The sequence below is a fragment of the Oreochromis niloticus genome, linkage group LG13 (genome assembly GCF_001858045.2).
Source record: "Oreochromis niloticus isolate F11D_XX linkage group LG13, O_niloticus_UMD_NMBU, whole genome shotgun sequence".
Lineage (NCBI taxonomy): Eukaryota > Metazoa > Chordata > Actinopteri > Cichliformes > Cichlidae > Oreochromis > Oreochromis niloticus.
In genome coordinates this window covers 32608784-32633599 of record NC_031978.2, presented here as the reverse complement: position 1 = coordinate 32633599, position 24816 = coordinate 32608784, and the positions used below count along the sequence as shown (strand labels likewise).

The following is a 24816-nucleotide window of genomic DNA, read 5'->3' as shown; positions in this document are numbered from 1 at the left end:
ATTAAGAGTTTGTTCAGCCTCTAACCAGCACCAGCGTGTTCTTTGGTTTGGGACAGCTGAGGGAGAGCCTGATGTGGGTAGTCTGGGGTGTGAATTCAAAGTAGTCAATCACAACATCATGTGATGACAAAGTGAGAGGACGGATCAACTTAAGCACAGTATCTGCACTGTAACTAAGGCCCTGTGAGTTTTTCAGCAGGCAGAGCCTTCTTTTGTTAGTGTGGTCCTTGTGGTTTTACTTCTATAATATTTCTGCATTTTAGCTGCAGTATCTCAATTATTTGGTATGTAGATTTCCTAGAAAATGCTGCATATATGGCTGGGTGTATGCATTTTAGTTTAGAAATGACTGGATGTTTGGTGCTGTTCATATGTCTGACTTCACGTATTGGGCGCAGCTTGATGCATCTTTCACAAAGATTTGGCTTGTTTATGTTTTGCGCACATGTGCAAAAGAGAAATCTCTAAATTATCAGTGAAGGAATTTAGACTGCTTACAAAAAGTTAAAATTGTAATTAATCTTCAAAAGTTTTACAGTTAAAGTAATAAATAAGCCAGCTCTATTGATTTTTTTAAAGCATATTTTTAGTGGGACATCAGTATAATATCTGAGTTGACTCCTCCTTAGAAGCTGTGTGTTTTATTACCTTTCTCAGTGCGAAGTCTCTTGAACGAGTCAGTCTTTGAAAGGCTGGGGTCAGAGATGACCTTGGAGCCCAGTTTCACTGTCAGGTTGATGGACTGGTAGCCCTGCGGCAGCTTGCGGTCATACAGAAGTGTGAGTAGCTGAGCCAGGGTCATCTCAGGTGGGAGTGGCTGACCTGGAAGGGAGGACAGAGTACAGACTGTTTCTCTTCAGTAATATGTGAACATGGACTGCTTGGTGTTTTACTCAAAGACCTGCGCTTGTCGCTGTCTGATATGAATCGGGTGTGTATGTGGCACCTGGAAGCAGCTTGTGGTAGAGGTGGAAGACAGGGACACTGATGGTTTTAGCTGAAGGATCCACACTGGATGAAGCAGTTAACTTGTCACTCATGACACGGCCTCTCCTTGATGGAGGCCGGGGAGGGGTGGAAAGAGCTCGTTTTGATTGGGACTTTAAGCCTGAAGGCAGAGAAGGATATAAAAATACAGAAATACAGAACAATATTGGTTTTTCTTTAAAAGGCATCATAGCTTATATACTGTGTCATTATTAGGTCTGTAAATCACACAGTTAATAAGACACACATACTGTACCTGAGGCTACTACAACACTGTAGTTGTCCTGGAAGCCATTGTCTGCCTTCATCTTCTCTTTCTCTTCATGATTCTTCTTCTCCTTATCCTCTTTCTGCTCATTGATCAATTTGGCAGTAATGCTGGGTGTATCTGGATAAACAGACACAGAAAATTAAATATATATTTTGTCACACTGCTTGTTTTTTTTTTATTACTTTGGTTTAAATAACATTAGCAAGCTAAAAAAAAAAGAAAGAAAGAAAGAAAAGATACATCAGATGCAAAATTTGTTCACCCACACAAGAACAGCCGGAAGATGATATGTCTTATAGACATGCACACTGCCCTGTAACAGCAGCAGTGTATCAGGTTTTTCTATCCACTGTTCAAGGTCCCAGGGGGTGAGCCATTCATCATAGCTGCCTTGTACTTAACAGGTAATACCGAAGCTCACAGCATCAGCGCTGCACAGCTGACCTTGATAGCCAGAGAATGCCAAGTGAATTAAACCACAAGGACAGAGCTGACTGCTGGGATATTTTGTTAATAATTTAGGTTGTAATTAAAACTGCAGCTCTTATAACTGAAAAACTTGACTTCTCCAGTTCTTAATTAATCAAATCTTCCTTGGAATTTGAGAAAAGGCTGCCCCCTTGTGTCCTTACTTTACAAAGCCAGTTAAACTTGAAAAGCCTGGGTTGTACACCTCTCCCTTCTCCAAACATAAACAAGATCTCTATGCTCAAAGAGCTCTACAGGGAGTGCAGAATTATTAGGCAAATGAGTATTTTGTCCACATCATCCTCTTCATGCATGTTGTCTTACTCCAAACTGTATAGGCTCGAAAGCCTACTACCAACTAGAAAATGCATTTTCTGAAGAAACTGCAGTGTGAATGCTTGAATCTGAATGTATGCACTGAAATGAATTAATTGCTGAATTATAAGTTAAAAATGTTGAATGAGCTGGAAAATACAGTTTTTAACCTGAAAACAAAAGTGCAGAACTTTTGAAAGCTGATGTTCACACAGAAGAAGTTGGAAAATAGCTGAAAAGTTTTTAAATTAAAATTAGAAAAACCTAAGAAATGAGAACAGAAAATTTAGAGTCAGAAAACATCTGAATGAATATTAAAAGTTCATATTCTTTGAATCACTGAATGACTAAAATGTGATCCCTCCACTTGGATGGACACAGTTTAAAACATTTGTATCTATGAGCTTTGAAAGGCACGCTGTTGTAAAGAGAACAACGATGGCTTCGTTTTGAGGGTAAAATGATGGCTGTAGAGCAAACACTGTGGACACAGCAGCAGTTGAAAGAGAAGTGTTTAAGATGAATCTTGGCACAGTGAGAGAGAGAGAGAGCTCGTTAGGCAGGCAGGTGTGAGCCTGGTTGCTATAGTGACTGCACCCAATGGCTCCATACACACGCACAGACATGCACCTCACTTTAGCTGCTTAAAATGAACAGAAAAGTCAGGCCGAAACAAATCGCTCCCAAATGAAAAGTACAGGTCCTATTGACGAAATTCTTTCACCGTGAGCGACAGCAATGTCCAGTCTACCTAATTCTCAGTTTTCATGCTTGTGGAGTTTATTATATGGACGTGGTGACAGTGTAAAGACACCATGCTCTTCTGATTTTCAAACGAACCTTCTGAGCCATTTTAACATTAGAGTCTATGGAGGAGTTGGAGGGAGGAGGCTGTGCTTTGGTGACATTTATGAAAGAACCATAACACCTAGTACAATAGTAAACACATTGGATTAAAGAGGACAGCGATGGCTACGTTTTGAGGGTAAAATCATACCTGTAGAGCAAACGCTGCTGACACAGCAGCAGTTTTAAAAAATATTTTAAGATTAATTTTTTTGCTCCTCTCACTCTGGCAGTTGAGCTGTCTCACTCTAGCCCCAACATTCCGTCCCATACACACCCATTATAAACTCTGAAACGGCTGAAAAATCATCATGAAACTTAAACTGGAACTGAAGAAAAAGTATAATAGATATTGAAAAGATAAATACAAGTTGAATAGTTGAATGTCTTGTCTTCGTTTTAAAGTTTGAATGGTGGATCTATGTCAACGTATGTGGAAGTAGTAGGAGTTTAAAAATGAGTAAGTTGAATGAGGATTTGAAGGGTCTCCCCATTGAAATACATGGGAAATTTTTGTTGAAAAAAGTTGAATAAAATTAAAAATATAAATGTTAAAAATTAGAAAAATAGAAGCAGTCGTGTCCAAAAGAAGAGGAATCTAACGGTGTTTGAATGGTTTTTCTAAGTTGAACGGTTTTGAAGGAGATAGATGCACAAAAACGTACGGAATATATAATAATAACTAGAAAGTGCATTTTCTGAAGAAACTGCAGTGTGAATGCTTGAATCTGAATGTATGCACTGAAATGAATTAATTGCTGAATTTTAAGTTAAAAATAAAAATGTTGAATGAGCTGGAAAATACAGAGTTTTTAACCTGAAAACAAAAGTGCAGAACTTTTGAAAGCTGATGTTCACACAAAAGAAGTTGGAAAATAGCTGAAAAGTTTTTAAATTAAAATTTGGAAAACCTAAGAAATGAGAACAGAAAATTTAGAGTCAGAAAACATCTGAATGAATATTAAAAGTTCATACTCTTTGAATCACTGAATAACTAAAGTGTAATCCCTCCACTTGGATCCACACACTTTTAAAGGTTTACATCTCTGAGCTTTGAAAGACATGCTGTTGTAAAGAGAACAACGATGGCTTCGTTTTGAGGGTAAAATGATGGCTGTAGAGCAAACACTGTGGACACAGCAGCAGTTGAAAGACAAGTGTTTAAGATGAATCTTGGCAGAGTGAGAGAGAGCTCGTTAGGCAGGCAGGCAGGTGTGAGCCTGGTTGCTATAGTGACTGCACCCACTGGCTCCATACACACGGGCACAGACATGCACCTCACTTTTGCTGCTTAAAATGAACAGAAAAGTCAGGTCGAAACAAATCGCTCCCAAATGAAAAGTACAGGTCCTATTGACAAAATTCTTTCACCGTGAGCGACAGCAATGTCCAGTCTACCTAATTCTCAGTTTTCATGCTTGTGGAGTTTATTATATGGACGTGGTGACAGTGTAAAGACAGCCTGTACTTCTGGTTTTCAAACGAACCTTCTGAGCCATTTTAACATTAGAGTCTATGGAGGGGTTGGAGGGAGGAGGCTGTGCATGGGTGACATTTATGAAAGAACCATAACACCTAGTACAATAGTAAACACATTGGATGAAAGAGGACAGTGATGGCTACGTTTTGAGGGTAAAATCATACCTGTAGACCAAACACCGTGGACACAGCAGCAGTTTTAAAAAATATTTTAAGATGAATTTTTTTGCTCCTCTCACTCTAGCAGTTGAGCTGTCTCACTCTAGCCCCAACATTCCGTCCCATACACACCCATTATAAACTCTGAAACGGCTGAAAAAACATCATGAAACTTAAACTGGAACTGAAGAAAAAGTATAATAGATATTGAAAAGATAAATACAAGTTGAATAGTTGAATGTCTTGTCTTCGTTTTAAAGTTTGAATGGTGGCTCTACGTCAATGTATATGAAAGTAGATACAGTTTTAAAAGGACTAAGTTGAAGGAGAATTTGAAGGGTCTCCCCATTGAAATACATGGGAAATTTTTGTTGAAAAAAGTTGAATAATTTTAAAAATATAAATGTTATAAATGAGAAAAGTAGAAGCAGTCATGTCCAAAAGAAGAGGAATCTAACGGTGTTTGAATGGTTTTTCTAAGTTGAACGGTTTTGAAGGAGTTAGATGCACAAAAACGTACGGAATATATAATAATAATAACTAGAAAGTGCATTTTCTGAAGAAACTGCAGTGTGAATGCTTGAATCTGAATGTATGCACTGAAATCAATTAATTGCTGAATATTAAGTTAAAAATAAAAATGTTGAATGAGCTGGAAAATACAGAGTTTTTAACCTGAAAACAAAAGTGCAGAACTTTTGAAAGCTGATGTTCACACAAAAGAAGTTGGAAAATAGCTGAAAAGTTTTTAAATTAAAATTTGGAAAACCTAAGAAATGAGAACAGAAAATTTAGAGTCAGAAAACATCTGAATGAATATTAAAAGTTCATATTCTTTGAATAACTGAATGACTAAAGTGTAATCCCTCCACTTGGATCCACACACTTTTAAAGGTTTACATCTCTGAGCTTTGAAAGACATGCTGTTGGAAAGAGAACAACGATGGCTTCGTTTTGAGGGTAAAATGATGGCTGTAGAGCAAACACTGTGGACACAGCAGCAGTTGAAAGAGAAGTGTTTAAGATGAATATTGGCAGAGTGAGAGAGAGCTCGTTAGGCAGGCAGGCAGGTGTGAGCCTGGTTGCTATAGTGACTGCACCCACTGGCTCCATACACACGCGCACAGACATGCACCTCACTTTTGCTGCTTAAAATGAACAGAAAAGTCAGGTCGAAACAAATCGCTCCCAAATGAAAAGTACAGGTCCTATTGACAAAATTCTTTCACCGTGAGCGACAGCAATGTCCAGTCTACCTAATTCTCAGTTTTCATGCTTGTGGAGTTTATTATATGGACGTGGTGACAGTGTAAAGACAGCCTGTACTTCTGGTTTTCAAACGAACCTTCTGAGCCATTTTAACATTAGAGTCTATGGAGGAGTTGGAGGGAGGAGGCTGTGCATGGGTGACATTTATGAAAGAACCATAACACCTAGGACAATAGTAAACACATTGGATGAAAGAGGACAGCGATGGCTACGTTTTGAGGGTAAAATCATACCTGTAGAGCAAACGCTGCGGACACAGTAGCAGTTTTAAAAAATATTTTAAGATTAATTTTTTTGCTCCTCTCACTCTAGCAGTTGAGCTGTCTCACTCTAGCCCCAACATTCCGTCCCATACACACCCATTATAAACTCTGAAACGGGTGAAAAAACCTCATGAAACTTAAACTGGAACTGAAGAAAAAGTATAATAGATATTGAAAAGATAAATAGAAGTTGAATAGTTGAATGTCTTGTCTTCGTTTTAAAGTTTGAATGGTGGCTCTATGTCAATGTATGTGGAAGTAGATACAGTTTAAAGAGGAGTAAGTTGAAGGAGAATTTGAAGGGACTCCCCATTGAAATACATGGGAAATTTTTGTTGAAAAAAGTTGAATAATTTTAAAAATATAAATGTTATAAATGAGAAAAATAGAAGCAGTCATGTCCAAAAGAAGAGGAATCTAACGGTGTTTGAATGGTTTTTCTAAGTTGAGCGGTTTTGAAGTAGATAGATGCCAAAAAACGTACGGAATATGATATAATAATAAAGATTAGAAGAACAATACTGTGAATGCTTTTACAAGCATTCACACTAACTAGAAAGTGCATTTTCTGAAGAAACTGCAGTGTGAATGCTTGAATCTGAATGTATGCACTGAAATAAATTAATTGCTGAATTTTAAGTTAAAAATGTTGAATGAGATAAAAAAAAACTTGTTTTCAGTTTAAAAATTAAAAGTCCTGAACTGCTAAAAGCTGAAAATCACACAGAAGAAATTGGAAAATAGCTGAAAAGTTTTTCAATAAAAATTAGAAAAACCTAAGAAATGAGAAAAGAAAATTTAGAGTCAAAAAACCTCTGAATGAATATTAAAAGTTCATATTCTTTGAATAACTGAATGACTAAAATGTGAACCCTCCACTTGGATCCACACACTTTTAAAGGTTTACATCTCTGAGCTTTGAAAGACACAGTGTTGGAAAGAGAAGAACGATGGCTTCGTTTTGAGGGTAAAATGATGGCTGTAGAGCAAACACTGTGGACACAGCAGCAGTTGAAAGAGAAGTGTTTAAGATGAATCTTGGCACAGTGAGAGACAGAGCTCGTTAGGCAGGCAGGTGTGAGCCTGGTTGCTATAGTGACTGCACCCAATGGCTCAGTACACACGCACACAGACATGCACCTCACTTTTGCTGCTTAAAATGAACAGAAAAGTCAGGTCGAAACAAATCGCTCCCAAATGAAAAGTACAGGTCCTATTGACGAAATTCTTTCACCGTGAGCGCCAGCAATGTCCAGTCTACCTAATTCTCAGTTTTCATGCTTGTGGAGTTTATTATATGGACGTGGTGACAGTGTAAAGACAGCCTGTACTTCTGGTTTTCAAACGAACCTTCTGAGCCATTTTAACATTAGAGTCTATGGAGGAGTTGGAGGGAGGAGGCTGTGCTTTGGTGACATTTATGAAAGAACCATAACACCTAGTACAATAGTAAACACATTGGATGAAAGAGGACAGCGATGGCTACGTTTTCGGGGTAAAATCAGACCAGTAGAGCAAACGCTGCGGACACAGCAGCAGTTTTAAAAAAGATTTTAAGATTAATTTTTTTGCTCCTCTCACTCTAGCAGTTGAGCTGTCTCACTCTAGCCCCAACATTCCGTCCCATACACACCCATTATAAACTCTGAAACGGCTGAAAAAACATCATGAAACTTAAACTGGAACTGAAGAAAAAGTATAACAGATATTGAAAAGATAAATACAAGTTGAATAGTTGAATGTCTTGTCTTCGTTTTAAAGTTTGAATGGTGGCTCTATGTCAACCTATGTTGAAGTAGATACAGTTTAAAGACGAGTAAGTTGAAGGAGAATTTGAAGGGTCTCCCCATTGAAATACATGGGAAATTTTTGTTGAAAAAAGTTGAATAATTTTAAAAATATAAATGTTATAAATGAGAAAAGTAGAAGCAGTCATGTCCAAAAGAAGAGGAATCTAATGGTGTTTGAATGGTTTTTCTAAGTTGAACGGTTTTGAAGGAGATACAGTACAAAAAACGTACGGAATAGATAATAATAAAATAGAACTAGAAAGTGCATTTTCTGAAGAAACTGCAGTGTGAATGCTTGAATCTGAATGTATGCACTGAAATGAATTAATTGCTGAATTTTAAGTTAAAAATAAAAATGTTGAATGAGCCTGAAAATACAGAGTTTGTAACCTGAAAACAAAAGTGCAGAACTTTTGAAAGCTGATGTTCACACAGAAGAAGTTGGAAAATAGCTGAAAAGTTTTTAAATTAAAATTTGGAAAACCTAAGAAATGAGAACAGAAAATTTAGAGTCAGAAAACATCTGAATGAATATTAAAAGTTCATATTCTTTGAATCACTGAATGACTAAAGTGTAATCCCTCCACTTGGATCCACACACTTTTAAAGGTTTACATCTCTGAGCTTTGAAAGACACTGTGTTATAAAGAGAACAACGATGGCTTCGTTTTGAGGGTAAAATGATGGCTGTAGAGCAAACACTGTGGACACAGCAGCAGTTGAAAGAGAAGTGTTTAAGATGAATATTGGCAGAGTGAGAGAGAGCTCGTTAGGCAGGCAGGCAGGTGTGAGCCTGGTTGCTATAGTGACTGCACCCACTGGCTCCATACACACGCGCACAGACATGCACCTCACTTTTGCTGCTTAAAATGAACAGAAAAGTCAGGTCGAAACAAATCGCTCCCAAATGAAAAGTACAGGTCGTATTGACAAAATTCTTTCACCGTGAGCGACAGCAATGTCCAGTCTACCTAATTCTCAGTTTTCATGCTTGTGGAGTTTATTATATGGACGTGGTGACAGTGGAAAGACACCATGCTCTTCTGATTTTCAAACGAACCTTCTGAGCCATTTTAACATTAGAGTCTATGGAGGAGTTGGAGGGAGGAGGCTGTGCTTTGGTGACATTTATGAAAGAACTATAACACCTAGTACAATAGTAAACACATTGGATGAAAGAGGACAGCGATGGCTACGTTTTGAGGGTAAAATCATACTTGTAGAGCAAACGCTGCGGACACAGCAGCAGTTTTAAAAAATATTTTAAGATTAATTTTTTCGCTCCTCTCACTCTAGCAGTTCAGCTGTCTCACTCTAGCCCCAACATTCCGTCCCATACACACCCATTATAAACTCTGAAACGGCTGAAAAAACATCATGAAACTTAAACTGGAACTGAAGAAAAAGTATAACAGATATTGAAAAGATAAATACAAGTTGAGTAGTTGAATGTCTTGTCTTCGTTTTAAAGTTTGAATGGTGGCTCTATGTCAACGTATGTGGACGTAGTAGGAGTTTAAAAATGAGTAAGTTGAATGAGGATTTGAAGGGTCTCCCCATTGAAATACATGGGAAATTTTTGTTGAAAAAAGTTGAATAAAATTAAAAATATAAATGTTATAAATGAGAAAAATACAAGCAGTCATGTCCAAAATAAGAGCGATCTAACGGTGTTTGAATGGTTTTTCTAAGTTGAACGGTTTTGAAGGAGTAGGAGTACAAAAAACGTACGGAATAGATAATAATAAAATAGAATAATAAAGATTAGAAGAACAATACTGTGAATGCTTTTACAAGCATTCACACTAATAAAGATTACAACAACAATACTGTGAATGCTTTTACAAGCATTCACACTAATAAAGATTAGAAGAACAATACTGTGAATGCTTTTACAAGCATTCACACTAATAATAATAAAGATTAGAAGAACAATACTGTGAATGCTTTTACAAGCATTCACACTAATTAAGCATATTAGGTGATGTGCATCTCTGTAATGAGAAGGGGTGTGGTCTAATGACATCAACACCCTATATCAGGTGTGCATAATTATTAGGCAACTTCCTTTCCTTTGGCAAAATGGGTCAAAAGAAGGACTTGACAGGCTCAGAAAAGTCAAAAATAGTGAGATATCTTGCAGAGGGATGCAGCAGTCTTAAAATTGCAAAGCTTCTGAAGCGTGATCATCGAACAATCAAGCGTTTCATTCAAAATAGTCAACAGGGTCGCAAGAAGCGTGTGGAAAAACCAAGGCGCAAAATAACTGCCCATGAACTGAGAAAAGTCAAGCGTGCAGCTGCCAAGATGCCACTTGCCACCAGTTTGGCCATATTTCAGAGCTGCAACATCACTGGAGTGCCCAAAAGCATAAGGTGTGCAATACTCAGAGACATGGCCAAGGTAAGAAAGGCTGAAAGACGACCACCACTGAACAAGACACACAAGCTGAAACGTCAAAACTGGGCCAAGAAATATCTCAAGACTGATTTTTCTAAGGTTTTATGGACTGATGAAATGAGAGTGAGTCTTGATGGGCCAGATGGATGGGCCCGTGGCTGGATTGGTAAAGGGCAGAGAGCTCCAGTCCGACTCAGACGCCAGCAAGGTGGAGGTGGAGTACTGGTTTGGGCTGGTATCATCAAAGATGAGCTTGTGGGGCCTTTTCGGGTTGAGGATGGAGTCAAGCTCAACTCCCAGTCCTACTGCCAGTTTCTGGAAGACACTTTCTTCAAGCAGTGGTACAGGAAGAAGTCTGCATCCTTCAAGAAAAACATGATTTTCATGCAGGACAATGCTCCATCACACGCGTCCAAGTACTCCACAGCGTGGCTGGCAAGAAAGGGTATAAAAGAAGAAAAACTAATGACATGGCCTCCTTGTTCACCTGATCTGAACCCCATTGAGAACCTGTGGTCCATCATCAAATGTGAGATTTACAAGGAGGGAAAACAGTACACCTCTCTGAACAGTGTCTGGGAGGCTGTGGTTGCTGCTGCACGCAATGTTGATGGTGAACAGATCAAAACACTGACAGAATCCATGGATGGCAGGCTTTTGAGTGTCCTTGCACAGAAAGGTGGCTATATTGGTCGCTGATTTGTTTTTGTTTTGTTTTTGAATGTCAGAAATGTATATTTGTGAATGTGGAGATGTTATGTTGGTTTCACTGGTAAAAATAAATAACTGAAATGGGTATATATTTGTTTTTTGTTAAGTTGCCTAATTATGCACAGTAATAGTCACCTGCACACACAGATATCCCCCTAAAATAGCTAAAACTAAAAACAAACTAAAAACTACTTCCAAAAACATTCAGCTTTGATATTAATGAGTTTTTTGGGTTCATTGAGAACATGGTTGTTGTTCAATAATAAAATTATTCCTCAAAAATACAACTTGCCTAATAATTCTGCACTCCCTGTATAGCACTTTACTAGTCCCTAAGGACCCCAAAGCGCTTTACACAACCAGTCATCCACCCATTCACACACTGGTGATGGCAAGCTACACTGTAGCCACAGCCACCCTGGGGCACACTGACAGAGGCGAGGCAGCCGGACACTGGCGCCATCGGGCCCTCTGACCACCACCAGTAGGCAACGGGTGAAGTGTCTTGCCCAAGGACGCAACGACCGAGACTGTCCAAGCCGGGGCTCGAACCGGCTCGAACAATCGCCCCCATAAGTAATATTCAGATGGGCACTCTCTCTTAAGTATTCTGCCAATTTTGATTAAACTAGAGTCTTATGGACTGAATTTTAGAAGTATAAAATGCAATTGAGGCCAGCATGGTGGCACAGTTATGTGGAGTTTGCATATTTCTCCCTGTGTTTGCATGGGTTCTCTCTGGGTACTCTGACTTTCTTCCACAGTCCAAAGACAGATGCAGTTGGTGGGATTAGGTTAATTGGTGAGTCTAGGTGTCAATATGAATCGGTTTGTCTCTATGTGTTGGCCCTGCGACAGACTGGCAACCTGCACCCTGCCTCTTGCCTTATGTAGTTGGGATAGGCTGGATAAGCAGAAGAGAATGGATGGATGAAATGCAATGCTGGCTGGTATCCTTTGCCCCGGTCCTTTATTGGAATTGGACCTTAACTATCTCTGTTCTTTTAATGTGCAGCAGTAGCCTGGCACATGCAAGATTTAGAATAGCTTCATTTACATAGAGATGTACTACTTAGATGTTGGGGGCAGGCTGAAATGGTGGTTGGGAGTCACATTGCGCAACGGGCTTCCCGTCAGCAGTCGGTGGGTTGGGTGGCTACCCTTTGAGGCTGCAGGTCTGCCCTAGTACCATGATTGTGCTGGCTGGTGTCCTTCTGCATCTGATTATTGTCCCTTTGCTTGTGCAGTGCTATGGACTCCGTGTCCTGGGTGTCTGTGCTGGCTGGGCGGGAGAAGGATATACACCCTGCCCTCAGTTGGGTTAAACAGTAACCCCAAATACTGGTGGAGAACGTTTTGTCTGTTTCTGGCTTATCGTGCTTGCCACGCTATTGGCTTCACTGAGGATTGTAGCCATTTGGGGTCTGAGCTCATAGTTTCTCATCAGTGTTCTGCGTTACAATATTTAACTTTTGGTGACTCGTTTGACTTTGATGTGGGGGAGGGAACAAAAAAAAAAATTCTAAGAGAGCCACACAGTAGCCTTTTTCAGATTTCAGATTTTGTAAATGAGACTAGTGAGGTCTAAAGGCCCCAGAACAACTGCCAAGACATTAGTGAATGACTTAGCCAAGTCAGGAATTGTAGTCTCAAAGAAGACTATTACTAGAAAGCTATACAGGAACGAACTGCAACGTTAAAGACCACGAAAAAACACTTCTGAAGAACACCAATCCAATCTGAAGTATGATGAGGCAATTAGGAAAATGAATATGCATACAAGTAGATCCTTTAATCAGTTGAGACAAAAAACTACAGGGAGTGCAGAATTATTAGGCAAGTTGTATTTTTGAGGAATAATTTTATTATTGAACAACAACCAAACCCAAAAAACTCATTAATATCAAAGCTGAATGTTTTTGGAAGTAGTTTTTAGTTTGTTTTTAGTTTTAGCTATTTTAGGGGGATATCTGTGTGTGCAGGTGACTATTACTGTGCATAATTAGGCAACTTAACAAAAAACAAATACCCATTTCAATTATTTATTTTTACCAGTGAAACCAACATAACATCTCCACATTCACAAATATACATTTCTGACATTCAAAAACAAAACAAAAACAAATCAGCGACCAATATAGCCACCTTTCTTTGCAAGGACACTCAAAAGCCTGCCATCCATGGATTCTGTCAGTGTTTTGATCTGTTCACCATCAACATTGCGTGCAGCAGCAACCACAGCCTCCCAGACACTGTTCAGAGAGGTGTACTGTTTTCCCTCCTTGTAAATCTCACATTTGATGATGGACCACAGGTTCTCAATGGGGTTCAGATCAGGTGAACAAGGAGGCCATGTCATTAGTTTTTCTTCTTTTATACCCTTTCTTGCCAGCCACGCTGTGGAGTACTTGGACGCGTGTGATGGAGCATTGTCCTGCATGAAAATCATGTTTTTCTTGAAGGATGCAGACTTCTTCCTGTACCACTGCTTGAAGAAAGTGTCTTCCAGAAACTGGCAGTAGGACTGGGAGTTGAGCTTGACTCCATCCTCAACCCGAAAAGGCCCCACAAGCTCATCTTTGATGATACCAGCCCAAACCAGTACTCCACCTCCACCTTGCTGGCGTCTGAGTCGGACTGGAGCTCTCTGCCCTTTACCAATCCAGCCACGGGCCCATCCATCTGGCCCATCAAGACTCACTCTCATTTCATCAGTCCATAAAACCTTAGAAAAATCAGTCTTGAGATATTTCTTGGCCCAGTTTTGACGTTTCAGCTTGTGTGTCTTGTTCAGTGGTGGTCGTCTTTCAGCCTTTCTTACCTTGGCCATGTCTCTGAGTATTGCACACCTTATGCTTTTGGGCACTCCAGTGATGTTGCAGCTCTGAAATATGGCCAAACTGGTGGCAAGTGGCATCTTGGCAGTTGCACGCTTGACTTTTCTCAGTTCATGGGCAGTTATTTTGCGCCTTGGTTTTTCCACACGCTTCTTGCGACCCTGTTGACTATTTTGAATGAAACGCTTGATTGTTCGATGATCACGCTTCAGAAGCTTTGCAATTTTAAGACTGCTGCATCCCTCTGCAAGATATCTCACTATTTTTGACTTTTCTGAGCCTGTCAAGTCCTTCTTTTGACCCATTTTGCCAAAGGAAAGGAAGTTGCCTAATAATTATGCACACCTGATATAGGGTGTTGATGTCATTAGACCACACCCCTTCTCATTACAGAGATGCACATCACCTAATATGCTTAATTGGTAGTAGGCTTTCGAGCCTATACAGCTTGGAGTAAGACAACATGCATGAAGAGGATGATGTGGACAAAATACTCATTTGCCTAATAATTCTGCACTCCCTGTACAAATACAGGCCATTTACCATTTACCATTACTACATATCACCATGCTTTTGAATCAACTTTTGGGGTTCCTCTAGTAGAGCATTTATAAGTGTTTTATACCACTGCTTCATTCACAGATTCACATGATCACTTTTTTCCTATGCCCAAGTGCTTTCTATCCAACATAAAAGTCCTTTGAGTGCTCAGAGTAGAAAAGCACTATATAAAGAACCAGTCCATTTACCATTCACATGCATTCATAATCCGGTGGAGTAAAAACCTAAGGGTTTAGTAACTCCCCAAGCAGTACCTTGCCAAAGGATACGTTTGCATGCAGCAGCCACGATCAAACAACAAAACATCCAGCTGGTAGATGACCTGCTCGACCTCCTGAGCACAGCCACCCAAAAGGTTTTACATTTCAGTCTTAGAAGGGACCTATTAGCATACCTTGAAAACTAATCAAATCAAATCAAATCAAATCACTTTTATTGTCACGTCACATGTGCAGGTACACTGGTACAGTACATGCGAGTGAAATTCTTGTGTGCGAGCTTCACAAGCAACAGAGTTGTGAGGCAGGGAACAATTTTAAGTATCATTTTCACCTTCAGTGACCCAAAATTAGCAAAGTCTGACTGTATTTATTTCGGTAGCATTTTGGTTATGGACCAATGTTAAGTCTAAATGAATGTTTAATGTCTCTTATCCAGGGTAATGTAACCATTGCTCATGGGATAACCATGGCCAGAAGACTGAAAGGGAAGTGTATTTTTGGACTTAAGTATCAACTCCCAAGTTCTATGTTGGTGGTAAATGTAATTTCTGCCATTTAATTTATCACTACTGCTGATACTACCTTTACTGAGCACACATTTGCACACATCTCTGAGAATAAACTTACTTCTGAAATTAAGAGAAGTATTACTACGCTTCACATTCACTGAACAAAGAATTGTAAACAAGAAAGTTACAAGATAGTTACAGTAAGATAAATATACAATAGGAATCAGACAGTAAACTAACACTGACAATACAGTGTTCAGTGGAATATGCTGTAATTTATGTTTGCTGTGCTGCAAACTTGTTACAACATATTTACTTCAAGATGGTGTTCAAAATTCAAAGAGAGACCAAAGGAGGAATGCTCCAATGGGAAGCTTAACCGAAGCAGTTGCCTTGCCCTGTTTAACACAGTGCAAGTTTGTACAGGACAGTGAAGTACACACTTGCGAGCTGTGAGGCAAGACAATATTATTGAAGGTAGTTTTGAGGCTTCAAAACATTATTTGACAATAATTTAGTGTGAAACTTCTATGGTCTCACATATTTAGAGCATGCAAAAACAGAATTTGATTCTCCTATTACAATTTGCAAACCCTTATTTTGCATTCTCATTCAAGTCAAGAGCAGAAAAGACATTTTCCATCAGTTACAATGCAAGTGTAACCTGATGGCAGGAACTTCTACATGTACTGGTACATACAATGACCAGTCAAGTCTTTATGTGGTTGTTGTTGTAATGAGAAATTTTCTGTCTTGAAACATACCAGAAACCCGGTCCAAGACTTCAGCCAATGTGGTGGAAATTGGTAGATGAAGGGTGCGGTACTTGTGGCCTGCTCCATACATGGGATGCTGGATCATGTGGCTGGTCGCATTGATCCGTCCTTTGTATAACTAAGAAGGAGGAAAAGTAAAAAAGAAAACAACACATTCAGGTTAGCTGCAGAAACTAAACATAAAGAGTATATTGTCAAGGTTATTATCGTTAACGAAAACTAGAAGTGAAAAAACATTTTCGTTAACGGAAATAAAAATAAAAACAAAAAAAGGAAAACTAACTAAAACTGTAATGAGTGTTCACAAAACTAACTAAAATTAACTGAATTTATTGCAAAAATGTGTTTAGTTTTCGTTGATGTGTGCGTGTCATACAATAGTCAAGGGTGAAAAAGAAGTTTAGTTTCCAGGTTTTTTTCTTGCTGTGTCTCATTATGCCAGCAGGTGGCAAGTACGTTAGTCGAGTCGTCTGTGTTGCTGCTCCGTCCACGCGCAGAATCATGTCAGGAAAAGTCTGGAGAAAGCACCAGCTTCCAATTTGGGATTACTTTGAATATGACTGTGTTTTGGATAAAGCAAGTGTCTTGTAGTGGAAAGAGACAAATTATGAGGGACATTTCTAAAAGGAAAAAAATCCCACAAACCTTAAAGTGCACTTGAAAAGCTCACACAAGAAGGCTAAGCTAGCTTACCTGGAGAAGGTAAGGGAGCACATTCAACCCTCATCCCCAGAAACAGAAGCTAACACCAGGCAAGGCAGCGTGATGCATCCCGAGACAACAGGACTGGGATATCTACATAACTGTGTGAGTCAATTGCCTTAACACCCGGTGCTGCAAGAGTTAATAGTCTCATTGGGGCCAAGATATACATTTTATAGTTGCCTGGTATCAATGGTTGTTCATCTGCCTTTATTTATTTATTTAAAGAACCCATAGGTGGGAATGTGAGTTGTCTCTGCGTGTTAGCCCTGCGACAGACAGGCGACCTGTCCAGGGTGCAGGGTATGGTAGCTGGAATAGCAACATACCCAAGGATAAGCAGAAGAGAATGACTGATATGATGAAACTGGGATTTTGTTACACTTTATTGCAAACACAACTAAAACTATAACTGAAACTAATCTAAACTAAACTGAAACTAAGGATTTTCCAAAAAATAAAAACTAAACTAGCAAACAATTGGTAAAAACTAATTAAAACTAATATAAAATTGAAAATCTGAAGTCAAAACGAAATAAAAATAAAAACTAATGAAAATTGCAAAACTATTAAAACCCTGTATATTGTACTTGCTGTCAGTATGGGACTATTTAGCTGTTTTCTGGTCTACAGCCAAATAGTCCATTGCTCTGTAACATACAAAGCACTGTGTGTTCTGACATCTTTCTATCATGGCCACCTTGAAGGTTTTCTTAATTTTGTAGTTTTTGGGATTTCACAGCATGGCGCAGGGTTTACTGCTCATGTGCATCACTGAAACAGCTGCCCGAGTCTGAGCTTCTTTTGTTAAGTAGTTGTCGCAATTTGGCCCTAAACAAAGTTGCCGAGAGCTTTATGCCTTTTTCAAATCACATCACCTTTAGTACTTGGAATCCATAAATGTTTGCACTAAATTTAATCAATTATTGAGATATTTCAGCTAGAGCCGAAGTGAGACAATGAGATTCCAAAGATAAAAAAACGACTTGCTTTGGGTAATTAACCAATTTCTCCATACAATGCTTACAGGCACTCTGGCACAGATACTCTCCAAAGCTTTTGTAACAGCCAGCAACTGAGCAGTAGAAAATAAAAACCATTAGGATGTTACTGAGAGCACATAATACCAGGCATGAATCAGTGTGAAGGGACCATTGTGATACAGAGAAAAAACATATGCTTCATACTGCTGCACTGCCACCTTAAGCTCACAACTAAGTACTACATCAGGCATTTGCTGTATGTCACATCATCATTTCAAAGTCTTTAATGAAATAACATTTATTTAAGAAAAAGCACAATACTTTGTGTAAAACCTCTGAACAACGCTGTTGACCATATAATTGAGTTACCCACCGGACAGGGAGACTGTAGGAAGACTGTGACCTTCTCATCCTCCAGCATGAGCTGCAGAAACAGTCTTCGAATGAAGCCTGAGATGTTTCCAGAGACGGGTACATTGCCTCGCTGAGGTGCTGATTGGAAGAGTTCACAGAGAACCTGCAGCCAAGGACAGAAGTCTTAAAAACCAAGACCAATGAATATCTACATTTGAATTCCAATTTCTAAATAAATTAGCTTACGAACTAGCAATCATTAAATAACAAGTTTGCCTAATTATGTGTGCAAATCTACATCTAACAAGTTAAAAGAAAAACATTATTATTTTTTTTTAATCTATAACATCTAGTAAGAGGACCTGTGCCATAAGCCGCTGGTTGTTAGGGTGGCAGGAGATACACTGGAGAAAGAAGGCCACAGTGGCATTCTCCAGTGCTGTCCTCTGCTGGGTGGTGAGCCCTCCTGTCTGCCCTGAGGAGGCCAAGGAAAAGCGTGACCCTAAAGGCTGAGGTTGGGATGGAGGAGAACCTGCAGCAAATCCAGGCTGACAGCTAGCATTGGCCCCAGCACTGGCACTGGAGTGGCACAGTAGGAACAGCAGCGCTGTCCACAGTGGGTTGACCTCTGGTCCTCCCAGCCAGTCCTTCATGGTGTGACTGTTGCCTACTTCTGTGAGAAACCGGAGCACTGGAGCAGCCAGCTCTGCCGAGAGAGGCGGGCGATTGAGTGAGGACGAGTGAAAGTGGTGATGATGGTGTCGTCTCTCGGCCTGACCAGCGGGCAAAGGCAGGTCTGCACTGGCCAGGAGGCTGAAACAGAACTGAGCCAAGCTGCGAACCAACAGCGAGGGCAAGCCTGAATCCAGCAGCTGCTCTATTGCTCCTGGTGACTGGGAGGCAGCCGCTAGTGTGGTTAGCTGGGACTCTGACAGATTAACGTGTGGCCTGGCATGCTTGGAGTCATCGGTAAGTCCCGCCGCAGTGGTGTTAGCATCATGCTGCTTTTTGCCATCATCAGTCATGGCAAGACGTCGTTGCTGAGCCTGAGAGTGAGTGGCACTGGGTGGCGAGACAATCCCCATCCAGGACATTAGCAAGGAGAAGTAGCTGGGATGGATGTGACACATGGAACACAACAAGCTGTCTACAGCCTTCTTCAGCACAATGTTGCATGGCAGCGACATGGACCAGTTATACAGCAACCTGAAGGGAACAGCAAAGAAAAGAATGGAATCAGTCATAAATCTGCTAAGAAGAATATTGTTTAAACCCACTAATGAACCCAACTACATGCATGTGTAATTAACTACAAGACACTGGACTGACTCAAAGAGCTCTCTGTTAAGCAGTGTAGGCAGGTCGTAGTCAACAGGCAACTCATAGCTGTGCCAGAGGATGGCTGCCACACAGTGGAGGTGGGAGGGCGATGGCATAAGGAGACCATACTCCCTTGATGAAGCAGAGGAAGAGCCAGAAGCATGCCCGGTGTATCCCATCGGACCACTCATCTTATGGGCTGCCACACGGGAAGAGTCATGGACCCACTGCAGAAGAGCCTGGATTCTGGAGGTTTAGAATTCAGAGAGTTGACAAATAAGTCAAATGGCTCAAGTGCTGGGCACGGTAACGTTTTTCTTTTTGTTTTTTTAAACATAAAAAAGGTCCTTAATTACTCAGTAAAAACCACCTTGGGGCATAATTTATATGCAACAAACACAATGGGATGACAGTTAAAAGAAAAAAAAATGACAAGGAGAATGTAAGGACACTTTTTACTATCAGTTTATGAGTCTGTCTGGAATATCACCTTGACGGGAGACTGTTTCTCATCAGTTGATGCACTTTGAGAGAACCTAGAGGGGGAATTTGAGTGGTGACAAAGACGGAGGAGTACCTGTCTTTGGTCCCTGCGTCCTGTGTGGTGCCCAGCTGGTATAGAATGTCTATGGTGGAATCTGAGGAGAGGCCGTTAAGTCGTCCAAACAGCAGAGGACTGTTCAAATCTTTAAAGAAACAGTGATTCTTTTTTTAGCGATATTAAATTATTATCAACATTTTTATTTTTAAACATTTTTCAAAGTCATGCTGCCTGCCAAGAACATGATGCACATGTGTCAGAAAATTCTTCCACAGTCCAAATATTAACAGTTTCACTGGGAAGTGGTTAGATCTGATACACAAAGAGTTTAACATTGCACTGTGTATTGTGTAATGTTTTGTCAAATCCATTGCTTTACGCAACAATTTCCACACTTTACTAAGACCAAGAATCAGAAGTGGTCTGTAATTAATAATCAGACCACTAATAAATATAATTTATTTTGTATTTTTGCCCAAATGTATTTAGATAATGCAATATCAGACAAATATTTACAAAAAAAAAATCCAAGACAAAACACCAGACAGATAAGATAATAAGATAAGATCACATTTACAGCTATATGTATTGCAAGCACACAGTGCAAAAACAATACAGCACCAGATTCATTAATGCTAGAAAAAACATTTTCTAAATGGTAATGCAAAACAACATCTGAAACTTGACCTTGTTCATCTTTCAAACCACCGCAATCATTTAATATTCTCTCATACTAATAAATGTGGCTATTTTAATGTTTTTTTAATGCTTTTCAAGGAGATATAGTCACATCTCAGCAGTGACTCAGCTGTGAGTGACTCACTGGCAGGGTCGGTGCCAGACGCAGCACAGTTTCTCAGCAGAATGTCGATGAGTTTGAGTCCAATGCGCGTGGACTGCAAGCCGATCTTGACTAGCACAGCCTCAATGTTGGGTGAGTGCATGCCACAGTATGGTGACATGAGCAGCGCGGCGCAGGTCTGCAGCAGGTTGGCAGTGGGTGCTGCAGCACTGGCCATCATGGCTTCCAAGTCGCTGACATGGGTCAGGCAGTGGTGGAGAAGACGCAGCCAACCAATGCTGTACAGGGAGATGGAGAAGTTCACACCAACAGCCAAACACAGACATATACTGCATACAGGATGCATCATGATTACCTGGTTTTGGAGACCTGGTCCTCAGAAGGCAGAAAGGGGTTATTGACTGTTGCAGAGGAGGTGTTACCAAATGCTGTCAGACCCAAGAGTTTGATCTGAGAGAGACCCAGGTTGCTGGCATCACGAGGACGGTGTAACCTCAGACAAACAGCCGAAGCAACCTCTGCTTTCACCAGCTGGATCTTAATGTACGTCAAGCCACTGGTGATGACTGGCGTGGACAGTGGCAACATGTTGACCCCATCAGCACTGATCTCCACTGAGACCGAGGAGGGACAGGCTGGTTGTAAGAGGAAAGAAAGGCAGAAAATGAATGGGGTGAACTCCTGAAGTGAAATGCAGACTACTAAATAAACACCATAATGTCTGCCAGTATTTTTTTTTATTAACAGCTCAATGTGAAGGCAAAAGCAGTGTCTTCTTGACCAACATTTTAGTATAGTTTATTTACAGTAGGGAAAATAATTAATTTATCCCAGGCTGAATTTCTACGTTTGCTCACAAAATAGAAATGAACAATAGTTGGTTGTTTCATTTTAATTGAGACAGAACATCAACCAAAATTCCAGAAAACACAAATTACATAAAAGCTATAAATTCATTGGCATATCATTGAGTTGAGTATTCAATCCCAAAGCAAAAAATGGCTTAGTACTTGGTGGAGAAACCCTTGTGGCAAGCACAGCTGTTAGACATTTATTGGTCACCGGGTTTACACAAATCTCAAGAGAGGTCATCGCTCACTCATCTTTAAAGAAATTCCTACTCACTGGCTAAAGAAGCTAGGTGTGGCTGGATATGGAGCTCCTTCAGCAGCACAGCAGCTGGAAGATGGATGGTGAGATCACACCAGGCCTCCTCCGGCAAGAAGATGTAAGACCAGGCTGCGGAGCGGGCCCGTCGGTGTGGAGGGGTGGCCTGGAGGAGGACCTCTGCAGGCTGTGCTGTTGGGCTGCTGGATGTGATAGTGCCTGGGAAGGGACACAGATCATGCAGATGAGAGAAGAGTAGGAATACGATTGTCAAGTTTATTCAGGTATTTTCCTATGAGATGGAATGATGGAATTCAAAATTAGCTGAAAGCACCTAAAGGAGCAAAATTGTGGAGTCCCTCAGCATTGTCCGGCTCCGATGTCATCACTCTGGCTTTGAGGTTTCCATCTGCCGTCTTTCCTGGACCTGTATCTAAGAATTTCATGATAGTGGACACCATGCTGCGTGCCGTGTTCACAATGGCTCTAGTGCTGGTCACCATGTTGTTACAGATCAACTGGACACCTCCTGGTTAAAGACAAAGTTATGCTTTCTTATACATCAAGTACAGCATAAACCATTGACTGCTCTTATGCAATGCACCCATGTTCAATTTCAAGAAAAATTAAATGACTGAAAAATCTGACTGTGATAAATTTTTCAATTCCTTCCACAATCAGTGGAGTGACAAAGGTGTCAGGTGACTCTTTGGGCACTGATCAACAAAAGGAACCTTTTGAGACTTAAACTCCTTGTGGGTTTTAATGTTTATGGAGATATTTTTCCATGACCATTAACACCTAACTGTGCTAAATACTATTCTACTGAACAACATATGGCTCAATGTGCAAACAAAAGCTGGGAAGATGGTACTGCAAGCTAAGAAACATGGATGAGGGAGTAATTTGCACTTCAAATACTTGGTTTACAAAGAAACTCAACAGCAAAACTTTAAAACCCATTCAACTCTTATAGCTTGGGGCTCTCTGATATGAATGAACTATGAGGTCTATAAGGTCTTGGTAGTACTATGGACACGATGCTTTGACAATCAAAGAAATATACAGATATTAGGTGTATACACCCACCCATGTCGTGGAAGGCCTTAAGAGCCTCACTGGTGTCCAACACTCGAAGAATGAACCACAGAAGAGGCTCTGACAGTTGACAGGTGGAGAGCGATCCCTAAAGAATGTGCAATGACAAGACAGAGAAAAATAAAGAAATATATAAATAACTAAATAAATAAATGTGTCAGCACTGCTCTGTATTTGTTTAGATCGTCAAAGGTCAGACCCCAGCAGAATGAAGCTCACCTGTCTGCCCATATAACCACAAGCCATGTAAGTGAGGATGGGCTGTAGCATGACCTGGACTGAGGTGGCTCTCTTGCTCAGAGTGGTAAGGATGGTGAAGAGGCCGTCACCCACTGAGATGGCATCTAGGCCACCGTGGAAGTTCTCATGTTTAGTCAGGTGGAGACCGCTGGCTCCTGCAGAACACAGAGGAAGAATAGTCAGCTCATACTTATAGGCAATGGTTGTCCACATATATTTAAATATTTTTGGTGCTTTGTTAAAGGAACAATTCAGCCACAAGTAGTGCTGGGCGATATGGAAAAAATATTTATCACGATATGAATTATTTTATATCACGATAACGATATATATTCACGATATACCACCTGACCTGTGGTCATCTGGAAAGTATGCAGTCTGTAAACAGCGAGTGGAGAGGGTGCAGTCTTTGTTTTGAGTTACCGTAAAGCATGACGCAAATCCGGGTGCATGTAAAGCAGTGTCAAAAACACAAGACGGAGTTTCTTTGCGAAAAATATCATTTTTTTATACTTTATTTTCTCTTGCATGAAGTTAAGAGTATGTATAGTGAGAAGACAACACTAATATATTTGCCACAGGCTATTTAACCCTTTAAGACCTACCATAGAACCAAGTCCGCCAGAGCTTATCTTTACATTTTACATGCTGTAGTGCCATTTGTGGGAGCATTTCAAGTTGCTATACATCAATACAACTGTTATAGCCCAAATTTTAATAATATGTATGCATTAAGTCCATAGTAACTACATAAATGTGAATGTGAAGACATGTGAAGCTAGAGACACCGGCAACCATAGTCAATTGTCTTCCAGGGGCCAGAGCAGGCGACATTGAAGGAAATTTAAAACTGCTGGCTAAGGGTAAACGTAAATTCAGTAAGATCATAATTCACGTCGGCAGTAATGACACCCGGTTACGCCAATCGGAGGTCACTAAAATCAATATTGAATCGGTGTGTAACTTTGCCAAAACAATGTCGACTCTGTAGTTTTCTCTGGTCCCCTCCCCAATCAGACCAGGAGTGACATGTTTAGCCGCATGTTCTCCTTAAATTGCTGGCTGTCTGAGTGGTGTCCCAGAAACGATGTGGGCTTCATAGATAATTGGCAAACCTTCTGGAGGAAACCTGGTCTTGTTAGGAGAGACGGCATCCATCCCACTTTGGATGGAGCAGCTCTCATTTCTAGAAATATGGACCAATTTATTAAACCCCCCAAAATATGACTATCCAGAGTTGGGACCAGGAAGCAGAGTTGCAGTCTTACACGCCTCTCTGCAGCTTCTCTCCTCCTGCTACCCCCCCAAAAACCTATCTCCATAGAGACTGTGTCAGCTCCCAAACAGACAAAAAACAAACCAAAACCAGCAATAAACAACTTAAACATAAAAAATCACAAAGAAAGAACAATACAGTATCCACATCTGAACCAAAGAGTAAAACAGTGAAATGTGGATTATTAAATATTAGGTCTCTCTCCTCCAAGTCTCTGTTAGTACATGACTTAATAATTGATCAACAAATCGATTTACTCTGCCTTACAGAAACCTGGTTGCAGCCGGATGATTATGTTAGTTTAAATGAATCAACACCCCCGAGTCATTCTAACTACCAGAAATCCCGAAGCACAGGCCGAGGGGGCGGTGTGGCAGCAATTTTTCACACCAGTCTATTAATTAACAAAAGACCAAGACAGACTTTTAATTCATTTGAAAGCCTGATGCTTAGCCTTGTCCACCCCAGCTGTAAAACTCAGAAACCAGTCTTACTTGTTATCATCTATCGTCCACCTGGGCCTTACACAGA

At 40.3% G+C, this 24816-nt stretch overlaps 1 protein-coding gene across 4 annotated transcripts in view; it reads right to left on the bottom strand.

Moving 5' to 3' along the window:
• Window positions 1-24816, bottom strand: part of birc6 (baculoviral IAP repeat containing 6) — a 196759-nt gene that overhangs the window by 67159 nt on the left and 104784 nt on the right. For all 4 annotated transcript variants that reach the window (XM_019355330.1, XM_025897215.1, XM_019355332.1 and 1 more), the window contains exons 46-59: window positions 22989-23164; window positions 22761-22857; window positions 22006-22200; window positions 21690-21890; window positions 20920-21199; window positions 20586-20842; window positions 19799-19907; window positions 19231-19467; window positions 18264-19107; window positions 17921-18064; window positions 15851-15980; window positions 1244-1375; window positions 947-1108; window positions 649-822 (exon numbers count right to left, since the gene is read on the bottom strand). In XM_019355330.1, coding sequence (XP_019210875.1) covers window positions 649-822; window positions 947-1108; window positions 1244-1375; window positions 15851-15980; window positions 17921-18064; window positions 18264-19107; window positions 19231-19467; window positions 19799-19907; window positions 20586-20842; window positions 20920-21199; window positions 21690-21890; window positions 22006-22200; window positions 22761-22857; window positions 22989-23164 — 3138 coding nt within the window. The remainder of the gene's footprint in view (window positions 1-648; window positions 823-946; window positions 1109-1243; window positions 1376-15850; window positions 15981-17920; window positions 18065-18263; window positions 19108-19230; window positions 19468-19798; window positions 19908-20585; window positions 20843-20919; window positions 21200-21689; window positions 21891-22005; window positions 22201-22760; window positions 22858-22988; window positions 23165-24816) is intronic.